This window comes from Chanodichthys erythropterus, chromosome 16 (assembly GCF_024489055.1).
Source record: "Chanodichthys erythropterus isolate Z2021 chromosome 16, ASM2448905v1, whole genome shotgun sequence".
Lineage (NCBI taxonomy): Eukaryota > Metazoa > Chordata > Actinopteri > Cypriniformes > Xenocyprididae > Chanodichthys > Chanodichthys erythropterus.
In genome coordinates, this window is record NC_090236.1 from 13,419,306 (window position 1) to 13,437,595 (window position 18,290).

General features: G+C 31.9%; 1 protein-coding gene across 1 annotated transcript in view; it reads left to right on the forward strand.

The window, feature by feature from the left end:
* LOC137003749 (protein unc-13 homolog A) overlaps positions 1-14,621 on the forward strand; it is a gene marked incomplete at its 5' end in the record, with an annotated part of 71,390 nt that extends 56,769 nt beyond the window's left edge. The window contains 10 exons of the mRNA XM_067364033.1: positions 751-839; positions 1,482-1,631; positions 3,498-3,621; positions 6,426-6,482; positions 9,318-9,398; positions 9,478-9,625; positions 10,745-10,801; positions 12,360-12,452; positions 12,550-12,709; positions 14,330-14,621. Coding sequence (XP_067220134.1) covers positions 751-839; positions 1,482-1,631; positions 3,498-3,621; positions 6,426-6,482; positions 9,318-9,398; positions 9,478-9,625; positions 10,745-10,801; positions 12,360-12,452; positions 12,550-12,709; positions 14,330-14,621 — 1,251 coding nt within the window. The remainder of the gene's footprint in view (positions 1-750; positions 840-1,481; positions 1,632-3,497; positions 3,622-6,425; positions 6,483-9,317; positions 9,399-9,477; positions 9,626-10,744; positions 10,802-12,359; positions 12,453-12,549; positions 12,710-14,329) is intronic.
* Between the last annotated feature and the right edge of the window lie 3,669 nt (positions 14,622-18,290).

Here is an 18,290-nt window from a genome sequence, read left to right on the forward strand (position 1 = left end):
TCAGTCACACACACGTATCAAACACATTTGCCAGACAGCTCATTATTCTTGCTTTCTCACAACATTTGCATTGACGTCATGCATCATTTATGACCGATATAATAAATGCTCCCTGATAAACAATCGCATGCATGAATATTCATGACGTAATTCATTATTCATATGTATTATGAATGTTGGCCGGCTTTAATAGTCTGTGCGATTCACAGCAAATGCATTTTCTGGTTTCCTATTGCTCACAGAATATTCAATAAATTTACAGCTTTCTAAGGTCTCTCAGCGCATACTAAAAAGATTTGCTGGATATCAGAAAGGGGCGGGGCTTCAGTGTCAAACAGATGCAATTGGCTGGAAATTAGTGATGTCATCGGAGGGAATGTTATATTTCTATAGCGCTTTATACAATACAGATTGTTTCAAAGCAGCTTCACAGTGATAAACAGCAAAATGACATAGTAAAATGAATCAGTTATTGTGCAGAAGACAATAGTTCAATTAAGGTTTGATTCAATTCAGTTCAATAATAGTCTCAATGTTGCAAGTTTCAACAATAGTTTCATAACTCAGCTCAATTTGGTTCATTTTGTTCTCATCCGATAGTGTCAAATCAGTAATATTTTCTGAAAATTAATGGTCTTTTAAACCCCAGCTGAGCAAGCCAAAGTTTTACTACAGTTTTAAGTAAAAAAAAGGCGAATCAGACTTTTATAATTATATGAAATCAGACTCATATTTATGTTTTTTTTGCAGTTAAACGTGGAGGCCAGTGACTTTCTGAAGGATCTGCAAGTCAAACTGAACAATGTGATGGACGATCTCAGCAGGATCTTTGCTGTGAGGTTGGTTTGGAGTATTTGATTATTTAGAGGTTCAATAAAGTGCAACAATCTAGAAGTAAAAATCCTATTTATGTTCTTACCAGATAATCTTTTTGTAGTATTAAGTTTTTTAAATAAAAATTGAATGTTTAAAGTGCCCCTATTATGCTTTTTTGGATATTCCTTTTCATTCAGTGTGTAATAAAGCTGTGAATTTAAAAGGTCTGCGAAGTTTCGAAGATCAAAGTGCATATAAATGAGTTTTTCTCTATTAAAAGAAAGAAGCGATTCTGAACGGAAACGAGTCGTCAGTAATTCCAGTCTCACTTTCTGCTGAACCTACATAGGTTTGTAACACATTTGCATAATGCCAGCCCATTGGCTGTCCACGAGCAGCATCTACTTTGCCCCGCCCTCAAACACTTAGAGAGACCGAATCTTCGAACGACCCGTTTCTGATACAGAGAGAAAAGATCTGATATTGCATTGGATATTATTAAAAAAAAAGTGTTTTTTGACCTTGGTTGCATGTAAACCTGTTGTAGGAGACTCCAAAACAAAATCAGGAACATTTACAATAGCATAATAGAGGCATTTAAAAATCTCTTTGTGCAATACTACATTATAAGATAATTCTCTCTAAATATCACCGCTCTTCTGCAGTTTCCAGCCGCACATCGAGGACAGCGTGAGGCAGATGGGAGATATTCTGAGTCAGGTGAAAGGAGCCACCGTACCTGCCAACGGCAACGGCGGCTTAGCACAGGACGCCGACAACGTCCTGCAGCCCATCATGGACTTCCTGGACAGCAAGTGAGAGAGAGACACACTCATTAACCTTACTTAATTTAATTGAAGTTTTTACACACAATTTAATTCAAATGTCATTCGAATTAAATCAGCTTGGAATAGATCGAATTAAGTATGTTTAACTTAACTTTACTACATTTGTCATACCAAATTTTTTATGTTAGTTAACACAAATAGATTAAGTAAACTTCAGTTTTAGATATGCAGTAGTGGCCAAAAGTGATGTCTGGAGGGGATATTTGTTTTTATGACCCTACAAGTTTGATAAAACCATCAAAATATGAGGAGAGGAATATATATAGGAATATATATTTGGCAAAAAACAACCACAACCTGCAGGTTTTATTTTACTATGCAAAATGCATTGACTTCAACATCGTGTTATTAATATGTCATTGTGTTCATAATTTCTTTGTATTACAGTCTGGCCAAAAATTATGTTTGCACAATTTGGCATGTTTCATTGCTTTATTATCACAAACAAAACAATTGACTCCAAGCACAACTATGCAATATGATTGCAAAATCTTGAACAATTTTTAAAGGGTGAAGATGTAAATTTTCCTCTGCCAGACATACACTACTGTATTAGGTGGATTGAACACAATGAAATTAAGTTGTGACAAAATGTTCGAAAATCATGTTACTTCATCTCATTTTAATTAATTAAACTAAACAAGAGGCAATAATAATTTTTTTGGAGTGCAAATATCACATGATCTCCACCGTATGGTGATGGGAAGCTATTTTGAAACTGCAGTTTGTCTGGCTATGAGCTACTCGTCTGGAAAATTTAATTAAAATATTTTATATTTTATTGTTATATTTACCTACATGTTAAACATGAATGAACTATTTTAAATGTCTATTTATTTGTCAATTTGAAAAGTTATTAATAAAAAATTGTCACTAGTCACAATATTTTTTTTTTATTTTAAGTAGCCTTCAGATTATGTATGCGGCTCAGAAACATTTATTTCAATTACAGTGACAGAATCAAACTTGAACAAAGACTTACTCAGAATAAACATGATAGAAATAAACAGTAGTAAATATTTCATGTGCATTAACTGAATTTTTTATGGGCGTCACTTTAAGTGGCGAGGACAGATGTTGAGTCTGACACGGCTCATGAATATTAATTAGGTTATACACTTACAATTTTAAATGTTCTTTTACTGTTTTGATAATAAATAGTCTGGTCCAGGCCTGTAATCTGTGTTATTTTAGTATCATTGAGATACTGTTATAGTTTTTAAATATGCTTTCTGTCATTTTAATTTGTTTCAGTAATTTTGTGTAATCCATTGTCATTTCTATATATATATATATATTTTTTTTTTAAATATGTCTATATAGTTTTTATTAATTTCTATTTCAGTTTTAGTTATTTTAGTACATCAAGTTAAACTAAATGAAAACGAGAAACAAGCTGAAAGAAAGTTTACGCTTTTATACTGTGTATGTCAGTTTATTTCAGTTAACGCTAACGGTTTTAGGTTTAGTTTAGTTAACTATAATAACTTTTCCTGTAATAGAATATTTGCTCATTCCTATAGAAAATTGTTTCTACCACAGAATAAAAAAAATACAAAAGGTAATTGCTTTTTTTATATATCTTGATATAAATTATGAGAAATAAAGTCACAGTTGCGAGAAAAAAAAGTCAAAATTGCAAGATAAAAATATGCAGTTACCTTTTTTCTTTTTTATTGAGGAATTCTGTTTTAAATTTTTGCATTTCTGTTTGGTGCCACTCACTATAGTGGCTTAGAAATTTCAGGATCTCTAAGTAATGTCTGTATTTATTCTCATAACTTGTTCTTCAGATGCTGATGTTTGACATGGTGTCTGTGTTTCTTCCCTCAGTTTGACTCTGTTCGCTAAGATCTGTGAGAAGACGGTGCTCAAGAGAGTGCTGAAGGAACTGTGGAAGCTGGTGATGAACACCATGGAGAAAACCATCGTCCTGCCGCCACTGACCGACCAAACGGTGTGTGTTCATTACACCTAGACACACACACACAAAATAAAAAATAACATGCAAAACCATGGTAATGTCAGGCTTTTTATGGTCACTACTATGATGGAAATACCTTGGTATACATTGCAGTAGCTCTTAAGTTCAATGGTATTTGTTTTATCTTTACTTTTTTCTTTACTTTCCTTGGCAGAATGAAAAATATACTGTATTTTTTTTTTAAAAATGTGATTTATTTTCATAGATATTCAAGGCTTGATATTTCCAGGTCATCCATAGTTTGTATCAAAATACCATAGTTGCATTTTTTTTTTTACAGAAACACTGAAGTTTTTTATTTTGCTGAAAACCAAAACTGAAAATAATAATCAAATAATTAATCAGTCAATAATTAAATAAAGTGAAGAGAGCTTTTTCTTTTCAGCATATCTACAAAAATATATATTTTTTTATTTTTTTTCATGATTTTCCGGGCATGATATTTCCAGGTTATCCATAGTTTATATATTAAAATATCGTAGTAATAGTATTACAAGTGATGCATCGAAAAACTGGAACGAAAACTGGAATTTAAAGATTTAATTTAGCTGAAAACTGAAAATAAAGTTTATTTAACAATCAAATAATTAAATCAAATTAATTTAATTGAGCATAAACAATCTTCTTTAAAAATTTCCATGACTTTGTGCAATTTTTAATTTATTTTCATGATTTTTCCAGACTTAATATTTCCAAGATATCCAGTTTATATCAAAATACCTAGTTTTAATTTAGCTGAAAACCAAAACACTCTTTATATAATAATTAATTAATCAAATTAATTAAATAATCAATGCTCAAATAAAACTAACTCAAGAGGGCTTATTCTTCATAACATTAAAAAAAAAAAAAAAAAAAAAAAAAATCCAAAAATGTCAATGACTTTTTTACAATTTTGATTTATTTTCATTTACAGGCCTGATATTTCCAGGTTTATATTAAAATACTGTAATAATTGTATTACTTGTGATGCACCAACTTCTTCAACCAAAACCAAAAATAAAGTTTATTTATTAATCAATTAATTATTCAAATTAATTAAATAATCAACAAAAAATCATTTAAATTGTACATAAGGCAGTTTCATATCAACTGTTTTTGTATTACCATGTGATACATTACCAAGCGTTATTTGAAATGACCAAATTCTGCATATTGAGAGGGATCTGTGATAAACACGTGGGAGGGATTTCTGCACTGTGGCTCAATGATTGATCAGATTTCCCGTGTGTTGCCATGGTGACGGGTATGATCCTGATGATGATGGAAGCATGTATCATCCTGCAGATCAATACTGACTGCTCAACACCCTCCATCCATTAACTGTAATCATCAGTGTGAGTGTGTGTTGATGCTGATTTCACAGACAGTGTGACTGTAGCGACACAACACTTCTGTGCTGCCTACCTAGGGATCATAGGTAAACTCCCAACACAAACGCTAGGGAGCGTAATTATGCTGCCTTCCCCAAAATTTGATTTCTTACTTCTTGTTTTTTATTTTTACAGGGTTCGTACAAATTGCTTAAAGGGTTAGATCACCCAAAAATTAAAACCGTAAGACCTTCGTTCATCTTCAGAACACAAATTAGGATATTTTTGATGAAATCCCAGAGGTTTTTTTAATCCCCTTATTCAAAGCAACGTAATTACTGTCATGTCATGTGACTGCAGTGGTTCAACTTTAATATTATGAAGCAACGAGAATACTTTTTGTGCGCCAAAACGAAACAAAAATTACAACTTTATTCAGCAATTTGCAAGGGAATGCAAAGTTTCTCAGAGGAGTGCAAACGTTTTTTGTGAGCAGTGAACAGTTGTATTTTTATTTACTAAGTTTAACTAAGATTATAAAGAGTGCTGTAACAGATGTATAACTCATTGTTAATGTTAGTTGATGCATTAATAACCGCTAACTTCTTCTCAAGTGTTACGATAAATGTGTGTTGCAGTGCATGAGTGTGTGTGTGTGTGTGTGTGTGTTTTTGTGATTTTCATTCTTCTCTTTTTTGTTTTCATCACCATTCTCTCATTCATCTTTCATCAGATGATTGTAAGTATAACAGTGTGTGTGTGTGTGTGTGTGTGTGTTGCATCTGGTTTGGTCTGATTCTGTCGTTCTGCCTCCAGATCAGCATCATCTCTCTCTCTCTCTGTTAAACTCTGGCATGATGCACGGCAGATTGTCTTCTGTAATTCCTGTCGGATGTCTTCCTGTCACAGGGCACTTCCTGTCTCCCCTTTCACTGCTTCCTCTTTCTCTGTCCTTCACTGACATGTAACTCTAATCCAGCAGTGCGAGTCAGGACTGCCTCTCTACAAAAGCTATAAAAAAACATCTTTTTTTCTTTTTGATTTACATTTATTGTATTATGTTATGTATTTTTTAATTAGAGTGGAAATCCATTTACTAGATAATGTTAACTTGACTGACTGCTTCATTTCCACTTTAATGTTCATTATCTGTATTAAACTCTCATTCTCAAATGAACATAAAAGATCAAAAGAAAACTCTCTATGAGAAAGACGATAGTCATTGTGTAATTTAACACTATTTTTAAAGAAAACAACTGTTGTGATGCCATACATTATTCCAGCACTTGTGAGAATAATATCCAGTCAGTTTCTGACCATACCTGACTAAAAAACGCACCGTTCATGGAACTCTGCAGTTGAGTCGCTCTGTGAATCTCGTCTATGTGAGCAGCAGTAACCATGACAGGTGAATGTTTAATTAATTAATCTCTTTGTGTTTGTCTTCATCTTCCTCGTTTGTAGGGCACACAGCTCATCTTCAACGCTGCTAAAGAGTTGGGCCAGCTCTCCAAACTAAAGGTGCGTTCATGAAGAAATGATTTTACCTCTGTTAACTCAGTGAACTATGGAGACTTGTTTCCACCACAGAATAAAAAAAAATAATAAAGTTAATTGTCCTTTTATCTCACGATTGCAAGTTGTTTACTGAGTTTACGTCTCGCAATTTTTGCATTTTTTTCTTGGAATTCTGAGTTTACGTCTCGCAATTTTGCTATTTTTTTCTCTGAATTCTGAGTTTATTTCTCGCAATTTGCCATTTTTCGCGGAATTCTGAGTTTACGTCTCGCAATTTTGACATTTTTTTTCTCGGAATTCTGAGTTTACGTCTCGCAATTTTGACAGTTTTTTTTTTCTCGGAATTCTACGTTTACGTCTTTCAATTTTGACATTTTTCCTCGGAATTCTGAGTTTACGTCTCGCAATTTTGCTATTTTTTTTCTCTGAATTCTGAGTTTATGTCTCGCAATTTTGACAATTTTTTTTCTCTGAATTCTGAGTTTACGTCTTTCAATTTTGCCATTTTTTTCTCGGAATTCTGAGTTTACGTCTTGCAATTTTGCTATTTTTTTCTCGGAATTCTGAGTTTACGTCTTGCAATTTTGCCATTTTTTTCTCGGAATTCTGAGTTTATGTCTCACAATTTGCCATTTTTCTCGGAATTCTGAGATTACATCTCGCAATTTTACCATTTTTTCTCGGAATTCTGAGTTTACGTCTTTCAATTTTGAATTTTTTTCTCGGAATTCTGAGTTTACGTCTTTCAATTTTGCCATTTTTCCTCGGAATTCTGAGTTTACGTCTCGCAATTTTGCTATTTTTTTTCTCTGAATTCTGAGTTTATGTCTCGCAATTTGCCATTTTTCGCGGAATTCTGAGTTTACGTCTCGCAATTTTGACAATTTTTTTTCTCTGAATTCTGAGTTTACGTCTTTCAATTTTGCCATTTTTTTCTCGGAATTCTGAGTTTACGTCTTGCAATTTTGCTATTTTTTTCTCGGAATTCTGAGTTTACGTCTTGCAATTTTGCCATTTTTTTCTCGGAATTCTGAGTTTATGTCTCACAATTTGCCATTTTTCTCGGAATTCTGAGATTACATCTCGCAATTTTACCATTTTTTCTCGGAATTCTGAGTTTACGTCTTTCAATTTTGAATTTTTTTCTCGGAATTCTGAGTTTACGTCTTTCAATTTTGCCATTTTTCCTCGGAATTCTGAGTTTACATCTCGCAATTTTGCTATTTTTTTCTCTGAATTCTGAGTTTACATCTCGCAATTTGCCATTTTTCGCGGAGTTCTGAGTTTACGTCTCGCAATTTTGACAATTTTTTTCCCTCAGAATTCTGAGTTTACGTCTTTCAATTTTGCCATTTTTCCTCGGAATTCTGAGTTTACGTCTCGCAATTTTGCTATTTTTTTCTCTGAATTCTGAGTTTATGTCTCGCAATTTGCCATTTTTCGCGGAATTCTGAGTTTACGTCTCGCAATTTTGACAATTTTTTTTCTCGGAATTCTGAGTTTACGTCTTTCAATTTTGCCATTTTTTCTCGGAATTCTGAGTTTACGTCTTGCAATTTTGCTATTTTTTTTCTCTGAATTCTGAGTTTATGTCTCGCAATTTGCCATTTTTCGCGGAATTCTGAGTTTACGTCTCGCAATTTTGACAATTTTTTTTCTCTGAATTCTGAGTTTACGTCTTTCAATTTTGCCATTTTTTTCTCGGAATTCTGAGTTTACGTCTTGCAATTTTGCCATTTTTTTCTCGGAATTCTGAGTTTATGTCTCACAATTTGCCATTTTTCTCGGAATTCTGAGATTACATCTCGCAATTTTACCATTTTTTCTCGGAATTCTGAGTTTACGTCTTTCAATTTTGAATTTTTTTCTCGGAATTCTGAGTTTACGTCTTTCAATTTTGCCATTTTTCCTCGGAATTCTGAGTTTACATCTCGCAATTTTGCTATTTTTTTCTCTGAATTCTGAGTTTACATCTCGCAATTTGCCATTTTTCGCGGAGTTCTGAGTTTACGTCTCGCAATTTTGACAATTTTTTTCCCTCAGAATTCTGAGTTTACGTCTTTCAATTTTGCCATTTTTCCTCGGAATTCTGAGTTTACATCTCGCAATTTTGCTATTTTTTTCTCTGAATTCTGAGTTTACGTCTTTCAATTTTGCCATTTTTCCTCGGAATTCTGAGTTTACATCTCGCAATTTTGCTATTTTTTTCTCTGAATTCTGAGTTTACATCTCGCAATTTGCCATTTTTCGCGGAGTTCTGAGTTTACGTCTCGCAATTTTGACAATTTTTTTCCCTCAGAATTCTGAGTTTACGTCTCGCAATTTTGACAATTTTTTTCCCTCAGAATTCTGAGTTTACGTCTTTCAATTTTGCCATTTTTCCTCGGAATTCTGAGTTTACGTCTCGCAATTTTGCTATTTTTTTCTCTGAATTCTGAGTTTATGTCTCGCAATTTGCCATTTTTCGCGGAATTCTGAGTTTACGTCTCGCAATTTTGACAAATTTTTTTCTCGGAATTCTGAGTTTACGTCTTTCAATTTTGCCATTTTTTCTCGGAATTCTGAGTTTACGTCTTGCAATTTTGCCATTTTTTTCTTGGAATTCTGAGTTTATGTCTTGCAATTTTGTCATTTTTTCTCGGAATTCTGAGTTTACGTCTCACAATTTTTGCAGTTTTTTTACTTTTTTCCTTGGAATTCTGAGTTTCTCGCAATTAAGATTTTTTTTCTGAATTATGAGTTTACATCTTCAAGTCAAAATCCATAATTAACAATCCTGACTAGACTTTAATAAGGACGCTGTCGTATCAAAGCTGATGGTTTGTTTGTGTCTGTTAGGAGCACATGGTGCGAGAGGAGGCCAAGGCATTGTCCCCTAAACAGTGTGCAGTCATCGAGCTTGCGCTGGACACTATAAAGGTACATAAAGCACACGCACGTTCAGAATCAGACCTGTCTGTTATCAGGATACTGACAGGGTTTTTTGTGTGTGTAACAGCAATACTTCCACGCTGGTGGTGTGGGTCTGAAAAAGACGTTTTTGGAGAAGAGTCCGGACCTGCAGTCTCTGCGCTATGCACTGTCACTCTACACGCAGGCCACCGACAAACTCATCAGGAAGTTTGTCCAGTCTCAGCACACTCAGGGTATGTCACGATCTTCTTATGTTTTTGTGTTCTAGGACTCTTATTTTGTTTTCAATTTTGCCCTGTTGTTTCTATGTTTTTGTTTACTGTTTAGTTTCCTTTGTTGTGTCCCAAATTTTTTCTCGGAATTCTGAGTTTACGTCTCACGATTTGCCACTTTTTTTTTGTCACTCTTTGACAATTTCCCTTTTAGTAGTTTTCATTTATGATTTATGAGAGCATTTTTATATGTATGTTTATAGAAATATTTAAACATTTTTATATTTATAACATATTTATATTTTATCCTACTTGTTGTTTATTTTATTTACATTTTATGTGAAATAGTTTTTTTTAGAAATAAATATTTTTGAGAAATTTTATTAATTAATTTCCCTTTTATTAGTTTCCATTTATGATTTAGGAGGGCATATTTTCCTATTTTTATGTTTGTTTATAAATATATTTAAATATATTTTTATATGTAAATGTATTTATAACATATTTATGAATTAAAAATTTTTCCTACTTTTTATTGTTTTATTTACATTTTAAGTAAAATAGTTAAATAGATCAGGAATGTTCAGAGATTTTAGATTAACATTTTTATTAATTAATTTTAATAACTAATTTCTGTTTTATTTCCATTTATGATTTATGAGGGCATATTTTCCTATATTATGTTTTTTAAATATATTTAAATATTTTTCTATATATAAACTATATTTATGAATTATATTTTTCCCTACTTGTTATTTATTTTATTTAGATTTTATGTAAAGCTGTTACATTTATCAGAAATTATTTAGAATTATTTTAGAGGCTACTAATAGATTTTCAGCGGTTTATGATGCATCTGATTTATTAAGGGGTATATTTTTACCGTATAAAAATCAACTGACTTGCTTATTTATTTACATTTTATATCAAATACTGTAATTTCTCATAAATTAATTCATCTAACTAGTGTTTGCTTCTACCTATAAAATCAAATTAACATTACAGCTATAAAGTAAATAGCTTTTTATAGTCACTCTCTTGAACTGCTGGCTCGTTTGTGTCTGTTTGTTTTTCCTGGAACATGTTAGTGACGTTCATGTCCAGGTCTTCTGAAGACTAACCTCTTCCTCTTCTCTTTAGTTCATGGAGGGAAAGGCGTGCGATACACTCACAGTGAAGACGTCTATCCAGAGAAGGGTATGTGTCCGCACAGCACCTCATTGATATTTATGCATGCAAATATTCATTTGCATATTCATGTGAATATTGCGCCTGGCTCCAGCTGGTCTGCATAGAAGCGTCTAGTTGAACTAAACTCCAAGTGTGAGATTTACACAAACTAATTTAGACACTTCTGGAGTAAAGTTGTCTTTAGAAAGACCATCAGAGGACTTTGTGTTTTTACATTCTGTACATCAAACATACTGAACAGTATTAGACTGAAGCAACTGAGGTTTACTCGATTATCCATACATCACTTAGTAGAAAAATCATGTTTAAATGTGAGTCTCAAATAAGATCATCAGGGTTTAAGGACAGTTTATTTGTTCATCTCTCAATCATCATTGTATTAAAGTATTAAAACTACAGAGCTTTGATTATAAAACTAAGCATTTAAATATCATCTTACTAAGACATATTATTATATTATTACATTACTGATATTTATATGTTTTTATGCACATGTCTGTACTGTTTGATTGTGCGCACACTGCTGCCCTCTGCTGGAACAACCTCTAATAGCACTAGTGTTTAAACCAGAGATTCACAAACCCCTTTGACCTAAAATATTTACTATCAGTCCAGTAAGCTAATATTTCAATAATTTAACAACACATTTGCATGTTCACGCTTCTCTGATGTCGGTTAAAGGTCACAAGTAAACATCAAATATTTAATTTCAATTGTAATTGTTTCATTTTGATTTTTTATATTTAAAAAAAAAAAATAATATATATATATATATATAAGACTGCGATTATTTTGTAATTTGAGCTGTTATTATTATTATTAGTTACCTCTAATTATAACCAAAATAAATGACTGAAATATATTACTGTTGTAAATTACAGTTGTACTATAAAATATAAATTAATGTGAAAAAATTTTAATAACTTTTATTTTACACTACAAGTTATAATATTTATGTCTTAAATTCTTCATATATATATATATTTATATACATATATATAAATAATATTTATATTTTATATTTTATTTTGGCTGCTGCTAATTGATTTTCAGGGGTTTATGAGGCCATATTTTGACCATATAAAAATTAACAAAATTATTAAATTATTTATTTTGTTTATTTTTATACATTTTATATCAAATACTGTGATTTACAAGAAATTAATTAATCAAATTTTTTAGACTTTTTTCTGAGAATTGTGAGTTGCATTTTTCTTATTTAATTAATAATTTTTTTCAGTAGAGTGCAGTGATTTCATTTTTTATTTTTTTTATTTTTTTTTTTTGGTGGAAACAAGCTTCCATACTTTCAAACATTCAAACCCTTGAGCTTCTAACATTTTAAACAATAAAGCTTTTATTTTGGCAGAAAACTGCTGAAATGCTGCAAACTTTGGTCCACAAAAGGTTGAAAATTATGCGAATGTCTAAATAAAGTAAACCTAGAGCACATTGTGTTCCCAAAAGCACGAAAAACCTGTTAGACTGTCAAAGCAGAATCAACACAAACCTTACATTTCCTTCACGTTCTCGTTGTGTTCTGACCTTTGACCCTGTTCCTCAGCCTCGGGCGTGGATGACGCAGTGGGTGAGGTCTCTATGACTGTGGAGATCTTCAGCGACCCCAGCACAGGAGGACACAAAATCACAGTTAAAGGTGCTTCTGTCTGTCAGATCTGCTCTGTTTCCCTCTCAGTATTAGTGTTAGGATCAGTTTAATTGTGTTCCCGTCTTTATCCATGTGTGATTGACAGTTGTGGCAGCCAATGACCTTCGCTGGCAGACGCAGGGCATTTTCCGGCCCTTTGTGGAGGTTTACATCGTCGGCCCTTACCTCAGTGACAAGAAGAGGAAGTTCGCCACCAAATCCAAGAACAACAGCTGGTCCCCAAAGTTCAGCGAATCCTTCCAGTTGTATGTGTTTAACGGAGACTGATCGCACTTCTGTGCTGACTTCCTTTCCCTCTGACGCTGCAGGCATTCAGTTTTTATGATAGGACAATATTTGACGCCTATGCCATTGATTTATGAGGAAATATTATATTATATTTTATACATTTAAAGATTTATTTATTTTCATTTGATGTCAAATACTTCAATTTATTGGAAATTAATCTGAATAACTTGCTACTAATTGATTTTTATGGGTTTAAGATAATATTAATATTATATATATATATATATATATATATATATATATATATATATATATATATATATATATATATATATATTAAAATGATTATAAGAACATTATAAAAATAATAAAATAAAAAATATTATCATTTTTAGTCAGAAAAATTGCAATTTGATTTTCAATAAATTGTGCAGCCCTAAAAATCATAATAAAATAAATAATAATAATAATAAATTATAAAAAATATTATCATTATCATTTAAAATTATAAAAATATAAAAATATTATCACCATTTTAGTAAAAAAAATGCAACTAGATTTTTTTCCACAAATTATGCATAAAAACATTATAAATAATAAAAATTATAAAAATATTATTATTATCATTATCATTTTATAGTTAAAAATCGCAATTCGATTTTTCCCCAAAATTGTGCAGCAATATAAATAATAAACATAATAATAATAATAAATTATAAAAAAAAAATATTATCATCTTTATCATTTTACACATTTTAAACATTTTTTAAAAATCACAATATTTTTCCCCCAAATTGTGCAGCCCTAAAAAACATAATAAAATAAATAATAAAAAATAATAAATTATAAAAAATATTGTTATTATTATTATCACCATTATCATTTTATAGTAGAAAAAAAATAATTATATTTTTTCCCTCAATTGTGCATCCCTAAAAAATAAATAAATAAATCATTTATTTCACAATTATATTTTTCCCCAAATTGTGCAGCCTTAAAATGTATGATTGTAGTGTCCAGATCAACTCACTAGCTGATCTTTAAAATAAATGAATTAATCTGAATAATTTCTTATGCTACAAACTGATTTTTAGGGGTTTAAGATGTTTTTCATAATCATAAAAATTAACTTATTTATTATTCTTACATTTTTCAGAAATTCATTAATCTGAACAATTATGGCTTCAACTAATTGATTTTCAAAGATTTAAAATGTCATTAATTTATGAGGGCATATTTTTCCTATTCATATAAAAACTGACTTATTTATTTATTTTATTTACGTTTTATGCCTAATACTTCAATTTATCAGAAATTAAGTATTCTGAATAATTATAGCTGCTACTAATTGATTTTTAAGGGTTGCCATTGATTTATGAAGGCACAGTTTTCCTAACCATATATAAAAAATAACTTTTATTTATTTATTTACATTTCATTTCAAGTACTTTAATTTAGTAACTTTGGCTGCTGCCTCTAAAAAGTATGCACAAAATATCACACCTGCTAAAACACATTAATAAACGCATAAATATATATTAAAAATAACTGATTACTTGTTTTAAACTACTACTAAATCATTGTTTTGAGGCACTTCCTTTCTAGGCGTCACTGATCCTCTCTCTCTCCCTATCTAGTGTGCTCGGCAGTGAGCTGGGTCCCGAGGGCTACGAGCTGCAGGTGTGCGTGAAGGATTACTGCTTCGCTCGAGAGGATCGGACCGTCGGCATAGCCGTCCTGCAGCTGAAGGACCTGACGTCCCGCAGCAGCGCCGCCTGCTGGCTCCCGCTCGGCAAACGCGTCCACATGGACGAGACGGGCCTCACCGTCCTCCGGATCCTCTCGCAGCGCAACAACGACGAGGTCGCCAAAGAGTTCGTCAAGCTGAAGTCGGACCAGCGCTCGGCGGAGGAGGGCCGCGGGAGCTAAAGCCACCAGACTCAGGTGTAAAACCAGACGAAAGCAATCGAGCGCTTCACGCCAGAGACTGTCGAACAGCACAGAGCTGCGAAACACAGACACACGCTCACATCAACACGAAAACAGGCATATCTGCACAGACGAAAGCAATCTGATGAATAATGATGTCAGCGGAGACACTCAAAAAATATATTTAAAGACCCTCTTTACTTCCATAACAGATTCCTGAGTACTGAAATATGTCATATTATGGAAGTAAAATGGGTGTGGAAATGCTCTTTCATATACGTCCTCCACTGAGAAGATTGTAGATTTAATTCTACACACTTTGTTTTGCACTCTAAGGGCCGCGTTTCAGTTTCACACACAGCCCTAATGTTTAGCACAATGCTGCTTCTCTGATTGGTGCATAACACATTCCCCTGACCAATCAGAGAGCGTCACTGATGGCGAAACCTGCGTTCACGTCATGAGAATGTGCAAATCCAGTTATGTTTAAGTGCCAGATTAATATTTTGAGTCTGAATTTATTCGTCTTGAAATGTTTTAGGGCTGCACGATTAATCGAAATCAATCCGTAATTGTGATAGACTTCTGAAGTGTGCGATTTAATTTAATATTAAATGCAACATGTGCAAAACCGTAACGAGAAGCTCTTATAAACCGACTGTTGTCAACAAAAGAGAAGCTTTAAGGGTCGGCGGTCGCCCGCCAAAATAAAAGCTTGATGGTTTAACATTTGAAAATAAACAAATTAAGGCAATCATTAATATTAATCTATATATTTAAATATAATAATTTAATATATTTTATTACTCAATTTTTTTATTTTAAAATGAAATATTACAATAGTAATATTTCTTATTTCGTATTATATTTAATATTTTTATTTAGTTATAATAGCCAGAGTTTGATGGTTTAACATTTTGTTTTGTTTTTAAATGAAGAAATTAAGAAAGCCATAAATATTACTATTGTAATTTTACGCTGTTATATATATATAAATATGTATAAAATTATTAAATATATATAAATATATTAAATATAGTTAAATCATTATTATATTCAGGGTTCCCTGAATACAAAGTTTGTGAATTTGAAAAAAAAAAAAAAAAAAATGTCAAGGCCCTGGAAAGTTTTTGAAAATAAACATACAGGTCCTTGAAAGTGCTTGAATTTATTTTGTGCAAGAAGTTTTCTGGAAAAAAATTCCATATTACTCCCTCCGGTCCGCTAATGTGTTATTTGATTTACGATAATTACGTGCATTTATGCTTTACATTCAGTGTTTCTTGTGTTGAGGTATTTTGTGTTGTACGATGACATGATGTTCCCGCGCGCATTAAACTACTACCATGGTACCTCAACGTTTCACAGACGTAAATAAAAAGCATATTCATAGATCTTAAAACTTCTGGTTACATGAGCCTAAGCTCTTTTCAATATAATCCATGCAAAAGTTAATATCAGATCATTTTAGAATACAGTATACTGAATATTCTTCAGTCTTATGCAAAACAGAAATACGACATATAGAATATCAGATCTCTGTCATATGGCCAAGAATAAATGCAAAAAGTTTTTTTGCATAGTTGTGTTTGACATGAAACCTTGTAAGATACATTGTTACAGTTATCATGATGTAACCTTGCTCTCATTTGAAACGTGTCCCACATTTAGTCCTTGAATTTTAGGGTACTGGACCTGGAAAGTCCTTGAATTTGAAGTTAACCAAGGTGTGGGAACCCTGTGTATTATTTTTGAATTCTTATTTTTTAATTTACAGTGAAATACTACAATAGTAATATTTCTTATTTTATATTAAATTTAATATTTTTATTTAGTAAGAATAGACAAAGTTTGATGGTTTAATATTTTAACGTTTGAAAATCAAGAAATTAAGAGTCATAAATATTAGTATTGTAACTTTACACTGTTTTATATATATAGATAGATAGATAGATAGATAGATAGATAGATAGATAGATAGATAGATGTAGATATTAAATATAATTAATTTATTAAATTTTATATTTTTTCAATACTCAATTTTTATATTTTACAGTGAAATATTACAATAGTAATATTTGTTATTTTATATTAAATTTCATATTTTTATTTAGCTATGGACAGTTTGATAGTTTAACATTTTAACGTTTGAAAATCAAGAAATTAAGAGTCATAAATATTAGTAATTTTACACTGTTATATATATATATATATATATATATATATATATATATATATATATATATATATATATATATATATATATATATAATTTATTTTATTTTTTCCCAAATAGATTAAATATAATTAAGTCATTTATGTCATTTTTTGAATACTCAATTTTTTATTTTACAGAGAAATATTACAATAGAAATATTTCTTATTTTGCATTAAATTTAATAATTTTATTTAGTAATAGTAATAATAATAATAAATATATATATATATATATATATATATATATATATATATATATATATAATATATAAAATATTATTATTTTATAGTCAGAAATTGCAATTTTTCCCCAAATTGTGCAGCCCTAAACGTATCACTGTAGTGTGTGGATCATCTTTCCGATCCATCAGTTGATCAATGATCCTGATTGACACTCAGAGCTTTTATTAATCAGACTCTGGATCGCGGTGATTCTGACATGACGTGAGCGCAGCAAACGATGATGTAATATTGAGGTGATGTAATCACTGCAATACTCCTCATGATGATGTCCTTCACACGCACACACCCACAATGCATTGCGGCCTTGAGTTACAAAGAAACCCCTTCCAGATGTCTGTCGGTCCACCTGTGTTTTATAAATAGACTAATGAAGCGAGACACTCGGGGCTTGATTCGTTTGCGCTCTCTGGAATATTTTGCACTTTCTGCATGTCGAATCCCGCTTTGGATCCGTCCGTCCGTCGGCCGTCGCGTCTTTTCCACACGTCTGCATCTTCAGCATGGTAAAGATGAGCCTTACAAACACACTGTGACTCCACTGCAGAACAGACGCTGTGCATCATGGGGCTTTCGTTTCTTTGTTTGTTTGTGGTGAATCTTTTCTCTGCAGAGCGTCCCAAAATACTCAATAATTCCCGAAGGATTAACAGTGATGTTACGGCTTTATATTTCACAGACGCCCTGATGCAATGTCAGAAGATTGTCCAAAAAACACACATTCAGTGCTCTTTAATGTCGCCTGTTTAGGTTTAACGCTCGATGCTGCTGAGAGACGTCAAAAAGCACTTTCAGGCCGACAGTATTACAAGAGAAGAGATGTTTTTGTCTGGCTGTGTCGTATTTGTAATGCTTTTTCGTGAGTCTTCTTCAATAATGCATAATTCTAGAGCAATACACTGGACTGAAATCGGAACGGAGCGACAGCATGGATGCATTAAAGGAATAATTCACCCTGAAATGATCTTTCACACTCATGCAAGTTCTGCAGTGAATTAGGAGAGAAAATGTACTTGTTTCCTCTCATTAAACTATTATAAGTCATATCAAAGACTTTAAAAACAAATAGACAGTGCACTCACTATATTACTACGAATGGAAGAAAGTGCAACATGCAATATGGGGGAATAAGCCCCGCCTTCTAAACAAAAGAGCCAATCACTGATTGGTAACATGAGAAAGAGATTTTCAGGTGAACTGTCCCTTTAAATG